Source organism: Etheostoma spectabile, chromosome 2 (assembly GCF_008692095.1).
Source record: "Etheostoma spectabile isolate EspeVRDwgs_2016 chromosome 2, UIUC_Espe_1.0, whole genome shotgun sequence".
In the NCBI taxonomy this organism is placed as follows: domain Eukaryota; kingdom Metazoa; phylum Chordata; class Actinopteri; order Perciformes; family Percidae; genus Etheostoma; species Etheostoma spectabile.
In genome coordinates this window covers 30793641-30804279 of record NC_045734.1, presented here as the reverse complement: position 1 = coordinate 30804279, position 10639 = coordinate 30793641, and the positions used below count along the sequence as shown (strand labels likewise).

At 41.8% G+C, this 10639-nt stretch overlaps 1 protein-coding gene across 1 annotated transcript in view; it reads right to left on the bottom strand.

The window, feature by feature from the left end:
- Positions 1–2879: 2879 nt before the first annotated feature.
- Positions 2880–10639, bottom strand: part of patl1 (PAT1 homolog 1, processing body mRNA decay factor) — a 22931-nt gene continuing 15171 nt past the window's right edge. Inside the window, exons 12-20 of the mRNA XM_032539338.1 lie at positions 9944–10061; positions 8409–8506; positions 7165–7224; positions 6903–7048; positions 6600–6759; positions 5959–6084; positions 4691–4782; positions 4226–4375; positions 2880–3216 (exon numbers count right to left, since the gene is read on the bottom strand). Coding sequence (XP_032395229.1) covers positions 3195–3216; positions 4226–4375; positions 4691–4782; positions 5959–6084; positions 6600–6759; positions 6903–7048; positions 7165–7224; positions 8409–8506; positions 9944–10061 — 972 coding nt within the window. The 3' untranslated portion in view covers positions 2880–3194. The remainder of the gene's footprint in view (positions 3217–4225; positions 4376–4690; positions 4783–5958; positions 6085–6599; positions 6760–6902; positions 7049–7164; positions 7225–8408; positions 8507–9943; positions 10062–10639) is intronic.

Genomic DNA, 10639 nt, shown 5'->3' with positions numbered 1-10639 from the left:
ATCTGAAAAGAGGCTGATTGTAAACTGAGAGGGCCATTAATTAATTAATTTATTGTACCACCGAGGGCTTATATTTGGGCATTAAACATTACACATTTCAGCTGTGTGGTCAGTCTGGTGAGAGCAGAAGAGGCCACTAGTAATGCAGATTTGTGAAAAAATGAATTCACTACTGATTCACACATAGTAAAAATAGCAAAGCCCTTTACAAAAAAAATAAACATAATTTGAAGATGAAGTAGCTTTGCTACAAGCCAGGGCAGCATACTATTTTTTCAAAAGTTTTTCAAATGATAATGAAACTTGTGATGCAAAAATGATCGTACAGCATCTGTCACATTGATCATAACACATACTGTACATGCATATTGGAAGTCTTATTTTGTGTGGTGCTTTTGTGTAGTCATTGTGTGAGTGCACACTCATTTTCTGTTTGTCATTGTAGGTGGGAATAAGCAAAGTACTGAGAAGAAAGCCGTGGAAGTTGTAATCAATGACCACAAAGCTACCGTGGGGGAAGTTAGAAACACTTCTCCCAATGAACTCCTGGCTGTGGACAACTACTTACTGACAGTCAGTCAGTCAGTCAGTCAGTCAGTCAGACAGTCAGTCAGACAGACCTCAAAGAATCTATTATTTTCCCCAGCCCTACGGAAAACCTGCACAGATTAAATGTTTTTTCTCCCAGAAAGTTTAAAAAAATCGATTTAATGGAATAATTTGACATTTTGATGACCTGTTATTATAACTTGGGATATAGTGTATGTATAAACAGTACAATGTTAATTAATATTTGATCCTACCTGTGTGGCAACAGGTAACAGGTTTTGCTCGGCCCTTGTACCTACCCTTCACCTGCCAATAAAGTAAACTCAGGACAACTTTGTATTGGTTGATGTGGCTTGGGAAAGGGGTCCTCTGCTGGAGCTGCTGCCCCCATGACCCGATACCGGCTAAGCGGATGAAGATGGATGGATGGAAGATTTCTGCCAATGCCACTTATTCCTACGCACAAATCAGAGTTTGGCCACATTTTAATTAAAAGGTACACAGTTAGGTTTAGGAAAAGAACAACTGGTTGGGGATAGGGAAAAAAAGAACGGTTGAGTTTAGGAAACGTGACCCCCGGGAAACGAAGGAAACGTGACACGTTAGACCACGATCCCTGGTCTCCGGGGTGAAAGTCCTGTGTTGTTTGACTCATCCATTCCCCACCAACTTCCCCACGTGGCTTTTAGCCCTTTCATACTACTCGCTAGTATGAACAATGGCGCGATAAATTGAATGTAATACCGAACTCGCTGCACCGATTCTCTGACCAATCTCCTGCTCCACTGTCCTCTCACTTGCGAACAAGACCCCAAGGTGTTTGAACTCCTTCACTTTGGGTAAGGACTCATTCCCTACCTGAAGAATGCCCTCCATCGGTTTCCTGCTGAGAACCAGATTTAGGCCGTGGTTGATCTTGATCCTGATCCTCATCCCAGCTGCTTTACACTCGGCCGCGAACCGATCCAGTGAGTGCTGAAGATCACGGGCCAATGATGCCATCAGGACCACATCATGTGCAACAAGCAGCGATGAGATCCCGAGCCCACCGAACTGCAACCCCTCCCCATCCCGACTACGCCTCGATATCCTGACCATAAATACTACAAACAGGATTGGAGACAAAGGGCAGCCCTGGTGGAGGCCAACCCTCAACTGGAACGAGTCCGACTTACTGCAGAGAACCCGGACACAACTCTCGCTTTGGTCATCGAGATTGGATGGCCCTGAGAAGGGCGCCCCTACCCAAACTCCCTCAGCACGTCCCACAGTATCTCCAGAGTGACGGCAAATGACCTCAGACAAATCTGGTGTAGGATTTCAAAATAAAGCCCTTTAAATATAGCCTTAATTAGACATTTTAAAAGATGTCTAATTAAGAATATATTTAAACTCTTATTCAAATTGATCTAAAAAACAAAAAAACTAAGAAACTAAAAAAAAAAGACAAATTCCACTTAAGTTTGTTCGCAGTCTTTGTCCAGACTGTCCCTCTGGGGGTCCAGTCTGGGGTGTGTCTGAAGTGAAATGAGTGCGTAAACAGAAGATTCCTTTTTAGATCAATCTGAATTAGAGTTAAAATATAGCATTGATTTAATTTTGAAATAAATATGCCATGTGTTGGGACTTTTTCCTTCATCTGTTCAGCCTATCTCTATCCACGATGTTCCACTTCCGCGATTTCTCCAGTACCGCAGGAAATTCCGCCGGATTCATGTCTCAGATGTTGGTTTCCTTCCTTTTCTCCTTGTGTTGGAACTTTAAACACTGGTGGATTTCTGAGGACGATGATTACCTGCGCCTCAGATCTCTGCAGTTTTCTCTTGCACGACTAAAATAACTTTAGAAGTACACGCTCCACCAAAAGAAATTCCTTCCCAAGGCTATTTCACAGTGGCTCCCTGCGCTTAGCGCCGCACAAGACAATTATGATTGGTTTTTAAGAAATGCCAATTAACCAGAGCACATTTTTCTCCCATCCCGCAATACTGTGGACTCACCAGACCCTCCTTCGCAGCGTGCGGAGGAAGGTCTGGCAAAGACTACAATTCAGCCAATGCGTTTTGCCTTGTTTTCTTCCCACATGGACTGTTTACCTGCATCAACCAAAGCCTCCTTAACTGTGATAGTAGGACAAACCAGAACACATTCAATACCAAACTCTTGTCCGGTTGCATTCATATGTATAGAATGTGTTTATCGAGATTATGCGGCCACATTTAGATAAGGATTAAGAATAAGGATCCATTGTGAGTTTTTACACTGTTGTAGGTGGAGTACATAATGTTTCACACGTTTGGTTCTAGCAGTGTAAGATCAGACTAAAACACTAGAAATAGAAATACTTTTTAATTTGAAGTTTCATCACAGGCATAATCGTAAACAAGATATTTAAAAATGCAGATCATCATCATCATACAGTCCATCTCTCATGCGCTGTGTCACTGTCGTTCATTCACACTGACAACCAAACATCAGAAGCTAAACACAAAAAAGTGACTAGAGATTCTGCTGTATTAAAATTCATCTCACACACACACACACGCACGCACACGCGCACGCACACACGCACGCACACACACACGCACACACACGCAGGTCTGCAACCGGTGGGCAGGGTGTTGGGTTGATGTCTGTTGTAACTTCTATCTGGACAAAGAAGAGATCCTGAGAAAGGCAATGAACAAACTATTAGTTTTTATTTTTACACTTGTGCTGTTAAAACAATGAAAGAACATATTTCCCGAATCATCTTAGGCTTCCTGCACACTAGCTAAGTTTCCATCCACTTGTCAATCGAATTATCTGAAGTTCGGTAAAAAAAGGTCATGCGAATAAAGCAGGTGAAAGTGTGTTTCAATCCAACGGCTTTAAAGCGAATAAAAACCTGTGCGTAATGACGTCACATGCTGTTTTGCGATCAGATTGGTATATCAGATTTATTTGAGACATTTTAGGGTGTTTCCATTCATTTTCGCACTGCATTCAAGCAAACATTGGCAAACAAAGTTCTTCTAGACAAAACGGATCACGCTGTCTACCAACAAATGATCAATATTATATACTGATTTCGCAGCAAAGACAACGTCGGCAGTATTGACCGCAAAATAAGTTACAGAATATTTACTTCTGTATTGACAGGTGAAAAATTTAAAAAATCTATAAATATAATTTTTTAAATTACATTTATATCTGCATTTATGTCAAAACATTTAAACACATCAAAATGTAATTTATTAAAGGTATTAACATCTTGTATAAACATCTTTTCACATTCTATTTTGCCTGGAACTGCTTGCGTGTTGCGTGAAAAATAAGCATTGGTCCTATGTCTAGCAAGCACACGTTTGAGATGTGTGTGTCACGCAGGCAGCGTGCAACCCCTAACTTGTTAACATGGGAGCTGAAATAAAAACAGACACACTACACAGCTGACAAACTCACGCTACAAAAGGCAGTGTGCAGGAGACCTTAGTGGTTTACAGCGACATGAACTTTATGTACATTACAACATAAATATCTTAAATAAACACGCACTTAAATAGAATTATTTAAAAGGAGTAACTCTGTATGCTGTTTTCGTATAACCAGCTTGTTTTCTTTGTGCTAGCTTGTCCACACAAAGCAGCTAACAAAATGCAACATGACACTTTTTGTGTGATTTGATGTAACTCACTGTAGCTTGTCCTGTAACAGCTCCAGCCTCTGCCGATCAACGTAGCGTGAGAAGAGGGAGAGCAGGTTGGGAGGGGTGAAGAGGGGAGAAGAGAGTGATGAGGTCGGCACGCTGAGCAACTCCCTCGTCACTGAAAACACCAATTCCGTCCTGGAAGGAAAGAGAAGGCCAGTGTGGATAAATATGCAAACACGTGAAGTGGAAAAAAAAGACATTTAAAGAAGCGTGAAGAGGAGAGGATAGAGGGAATGAAAAATGACTTATGGCAGGGTTTTGTCTTGGGCACAGAGCCATTTAGGGATGCGTCATTATGACCACAGCTGCTGAACTGGCATGAAATATATGCATTTTTGTGTATCTTAAGGAACACTGGATACACTTCCATTGTATTAAATGTGTCTATTGACATTTATTCCATGAGACTACACAAGAAAGTAATTGACATCACTGACACACAAAGCTTACCATCGATTGTCGTCCATGAGTTGACAGTTGGGGTCGGAACTTTGCATCCTTTCTCCTTCACTCAGGATCAGATACAGCAGTGTCACACCAAACTAGACAGAAACAGAGGAGTGTGTAACCCAAGTTTGTTTGGTGCTATCGTGTGCCTCCTATTTCCCTTCATTATCTTTGAAATGTTTCTACACCTTTATTGGAGTCCACCTGTAGTAAATTTAATTGGTTGGACATTTTAAAAGGCATCCACACCTGTCAATATGAGGTTAAACAACCGAGAAAAAACAAGGAGCAATGATGTGGAAGGTACTTAGTTCAGCAGTTAGCAATAGCTTCTCTTACTATCCGCTTTTCTGTTGATCTGTGTCAAATTCAGCTAATCCTCTGCCTCCTAAAGTGATAATGGTATTACTGTATGTATGAAATGACTGTAGTTTCATTGCGGTGTGGAGGCCAAGCTCCACACCAAGGAAACTCGATCTTTAACGTTAGCTGCTGTAAGCCCCAGTAACGTTATTCGTGTGGGCTGACCGAACGTAGCTCCCATCCCCTGGCAGCAGCCGAGAAGCCAGGGAGGATGGGTAACTCTCCGAAAGATTCATTCATCACTTGGCTGATTAACATGGCATAGTTGGCAGACATACTGCTCCACCAAAAAATAAACAGGAGGACGCAGATTCCAGATGTTATATAGGTATGTGAATGTGCCGGCCGGCCAGTAGTTTGTTAATATGGGGGGGCGGAGCTTTTGATGTTGGGGGTTGTATTTGTTTGGCAGTTGTTCAAATATCAACTGCCAAACAAAGAAGCTATTGTCTCCACACACTAATTATTTTCTTTCTCCTGATAAGAGTGAGTGATGAGCAGTGTGTGATGATCATGTCAGTGAGGAAGGGCAAACGGCTCATCTCCAGGCTCCTCCCTTTCCTGCCCTCACCCCAAGCTAACAATAACCAAATGGCTGACGAGTTGCTAACTACATTTCCTCCAGTAAACACAACCCTAAAGTCCAGTTTGACACCATCAACATTGCCAACCCTTGCCTGTCTTTGCCAATAAGATTTGCAGTGAGCTCCTCTCCTTCGTGAATAAGACTGGTCAGGGTAGGGGCTGTGCATTTAATCCATTTTTTTATATTTTGCTCATTACATTTAGCAAGTAAACTCTTAATTTGTCTTGTGCTCTTGTTCAAAAAGTTCAACTTGAAAAGAATGTAATAGTATTCCATTATTATAAACCATCAATGTTTTGTGTGTGTGTGTGCCCGTGTGTACCTTGTTGTGCAATACTTTAGCCAGTTGGCCCTCATTGCCCTGAAGCTCCTGGAGCAAGTCTGTAAGGGCAGAGCTTGACAATGACTGGATCACAGCAGAAATCGGCTCCACTAACCAGCACAGCACCTGAACAGGAGGGCACAGGATGAAAGACAGCTGCTGGTAAGTGCAGGTAGCTGTAAAACTCCGTTGAAATTGTTGTCTGTAGACTTGAACCACAAACTGTGCAGCTTCAAGTGTTACAATTGCATTAATAGATCTTGTTTCACCTGATGCAACACCATGGCGTTTTGAATCATAGCCAATAGATGTAACGTTACACAAGAAAACAGTAGGAGTAAAATTCCTGGCTTTCACCGTCTGTATAATTAGATTATCTTCTGTCTTTTAATGAGAACATTGAAAACCCATTTGTATACCGATGTATGTATTATAATTGGATGCCATTATTCAATTGGATGCCTTTATTTACAGTGTGAAAGCACAGAAATAAAAACTTTTAAAAATAACATTGAATTGGACAAAAAAAACCATCCCTAGTGTCCATCCCTTAAGGCGCAGCACCTTTTTCTTTTTTTACAGCGCCTTAGCCGAAATAAAGAAAAAACTATGCTGAGAGATTGCATTGTGAAATGGTTTACCTGGTCCTGCTTGTCCTTCTTGGCCAGGGCAGGAAGATTGCGAGAAATCGCCATGACAATGGCGGTAGCTTGGGGTGAGGGCAGGAAAGGGAGGAGCCTGGAGATGAGCCGTTTGCCCTTCCTCACTGACATGATCATCACACACTGCTCATCACTCACTCTTATCAGGAGAAAGAAAATAATTAGTGTGTGGAGACAAGCATATATTTGGCGTTTTAATGATCTCTTTTCATCCCATACCCTAAATTATGTTATGTATGCAGTTATTGGTTGTACTGTACTTAATCTATCCTTCCCTCCTACCTGTCGTCCCACTCCTTCTCTCGCAGAGAGTTGCACAGCTGCAAGGTGTTGGTTTTATGCTGCTCGAGAAGAGCCTCCCTGTCCTCCTCTGGCACCTGGACAAAACGTTTCTCAAAGTCTTGTACCTCCAGCAGCAAACTGTACATCTGGAGGACAGAGAAAGAAGGGTGGGGGTACAAAAATAGTCGTTAAAATATTGGGGACTGAAAGAGTTTCCTGCATTTGGAAAATGTGCTTGACATGTACAGTTTCCTTGACCTACCTTCTCCACAGTGTAGAGGATCTGTCGCCTCTTATTCCAAACCTGCTTCTCCCTTTTTTCCTGGAGTTAAGCAGTCAAAATACTTCAGATTAAAAAACAGAGCATGTGTATTCCAGAAAGAGTAAAATTGCAACCTTATGGCACTACATGCTACTGTGCTGTTTTCAAACTGCTTTTTTGACTGCCCTATGGAGTAATTTACAGCTGTATGGACATCCCAGTATTAATCCACATATTAACCCAGGCTTCTTCCCGCTTTTGGTGTTCCTGCGTATTAACTAACCAGCTATCGGGTCGCCAGTGAAAGCAGCCTGTAGTGCTGGCCCTACGTATCCATACATCCATGCTGAGTAATTACTAAATTAGTCATGACAAAAAAGTTTGCTATGTTAGTGTAATATAATGTTACGTTGCCTAGCTCATTTAATAGCTTGCTGGATAGAAATACACCCACTACAACCAACGTTAAAACGGCAATAAGCTTAACGTCATGTGTGTGAACTGATATTAGAGTTAATATTGAAGATTTACAGGTTGTGTTTTGCTCAATATAATAAGTGGTTGATCAGTGGGTTTGCCGCAATTAAATCTATATCCTCTGTCCCAGATGAAACCTAAAATTTATGTGGAGGATGCAAGATCATTTTATAATTATAATATGACTGCGTGGCTAACGTATGAACCTAACTCCTTGTATTTAGACATCTGACGTTAAATATTTGTGTTGTTGGGCGCCCGAAGAGCTCAAGAGGCGGCCATATATAGAGGTTTACTCCTCAACGCAGCAGGCCCGGGTTTGACTCCCACCTACGGCCCTCTGCTGCATGTCATTCCCCTACTCTCTTCCCTTTTATTTCTTCAGCTGTCCTGTCAATTAAGGCCTAAAATGCCTAAAAGATCATCTTTGAAAAAAAAAAGATTTGAGTTGTTGTTGCCCAGATAAAATGACAGAGAAAAGAAAAACCGACATAATATCCTTTTTCAGTACACCAAAACGCCAAGTAAGTACAATAAGTCCTCATATCAAGACCACACATAACATCTTAACTTGACAGTCAGGTCTAGAGTTTAGGTAAGTGTGTTGAGCCCCCCCCTTACAGTAAAAGAGAAGGGTATTTGACTAACTGTGAAGCAGCCCCAGGAAGTGACAGATCATAAACAAACCTCTACTGTTAGTAACTTTAGCCAAGTCAAGTCAATTTAAAGAGACCTTTGTGTACAAGAAAAGAAACATGCAAACAGACCTCATCATCTGTGCGGGTTGTAACCACAGCATCAATCATCTTGCGAGGGTTGTTGACGCTGGAGACTGTCAGCTTACCGAGAGAGCCTGCAAACTGAACTGTCGACAAACACATGTCAACATTCCCTAAGGATCTCCAGTGTCATGTGTGAGATTGATAAGGCCAAACCGAATAGGGCTGGGTATAGAAATAAAAACTGTATTTTCCGATTCAAAATGATTAATAAAATCCCAAGATCTCTCTTGAAGCTGAAGCTGGCTTTGTTTTGAACAAGTTTTAAAAGGTTTTAGAGTGGAGAAACTGGTATCATAAAACTAGACGATCTTAAGATCTACATCATGCTAGGTTGTTGCGAAATAATGCTCCAAAATTAGGCTAAATTTTGGCGAGGGAAAAACTGGCATGGCCATTTCAAGAATGTATGGCTCAAAGTAAATATCGTCTTATCACCACTCTCTCTGCACAACAGAAAGCACACTTTTTCAGGTAAATCAATACTCACTGACTGTAGTCTTTAAAGCTGCAGTTTATTGTGTTGACTACTGTTGTGACAAAGGACACATTGTCTCCTCAGGCAGGTAACACTGAATGATTGAGAAGCAGCCAATCATGAACACTGCTACGCTCCGCTGCTCGCTGAACAAGATGCCTGCTCGCTGAACAAGAAGTTTCAGTTTTGTAAAGAGAGCGCTTGTGTGGACAGACTGCGCAGTTTGTAAATAGGTAATATAATACTGTGTTGCTGTACTCAGTTCTAAGTTTTATGCAGTGTGTGTGTGCAATTACCAGTTAGTAATATTGTTGTTTGTTGTTAGTTTTATTTAATAATAATGTTATGTTGTGTTAAGGGCACTGCAATATCGTTGGGCACGCTGCGGAGGGTTGCACTGACTATGCGTTTAATTGCTGCATATTAATGGAGGTGTTGATTTGCAAGCATATATTAACACTACATTTGCATCTTCTCTGACGACAGCGTTGTGGAGTGTGGAACGTGAGCTGAGAAAAAGGCGAGTAATTTCGGAGTAGGCTACAGAAATTATAGGTCGGTGTTATCTTAAAGATTTTCAGTGACATGGCTCAACATTTAAAATGATTTCGACAATGTGGATAAGGTCATTACAATTGTATAGCGGCCTGTACTCTCTGAAATTATCTGATGTAGTGACACAGCGTTGTGTCCGAGGTATATCACAGGACACATCACAGATATCTGGCAGCATCTCTCTCTCTCTCTGTGTTTTTTAAAGTATCGGTTCAGGCACCGTTAAGGCGTCGGCAATGTTTTAAAAGTATTATTTTATCGCTGTATCGGGGAAAAAAGCTAAACCATATCCAACCCTAGGCGTGACATGAAGCCGCCAAAGCTGCTCCACATTTAGAGTCGATTGTGATTTGTCAAGGGGAAACCAGCATTGGACATGCATGCGCAAATCAGAACCATACGCCATTGATGACACAAATCCTCCGTACAGTTAAATGACCCTGTTGATCACGTACTATGGAGAGCAGCTATATTCTGGTCTGTTATTTACCTGGTCTGTAGGTGTGTTCAACCTTGGCCACCTGTGGAGTGATCAGTTTGGTGGTGTGTTCCTTCTTGCTGCTGTCTCTCTCTCTTTCCTGACGTTTCTCCATCTTTTCATAGTAGTTCTACACACACACACACAGACACACACAGACACAGACACACACAGTCAGTCATCTGACCAACTTTTGACACTGAGTACAACTCTGTCCTTCGTGTCACAGGGACTTGTTTGGTTTATTAAACGCGTTTGAGTGCAGGATGAGTGTTGGGATCCTGAAGGGCGAGGCCCCCACCAGTTCACGTGAAATGACATCACATAGTATGAAAGGGTCACCGGAGCCCTGAAACTCAATGCCAGGCCACTACAAAAAGTCAAATAAACTGAAGGGTTAAGTACTTTCAAGTCTTTTTTTTCGACTGGGGAAAACTTCAAGACTGTGGATATTATAGTCTCCACTTCAGCATGTAAATCCTGTGCTGCGTCAATGCGTCACAAACTCCACATGGCTGTAAAAAAAAAAAACACACACTCCCAAACACACAATAGCAGCTAGACGGAAGTAATCATCGGTTGTTGACATCGGGCTAGTTTTGCTCATCGGGCCTATGCCGATATATAAATACATTAATAACATGGGCCAATACCGATGTGATTGCCTGATACAAGCAGGAGGGCTGTGTGTGTGTGTGTGTGTGTGTA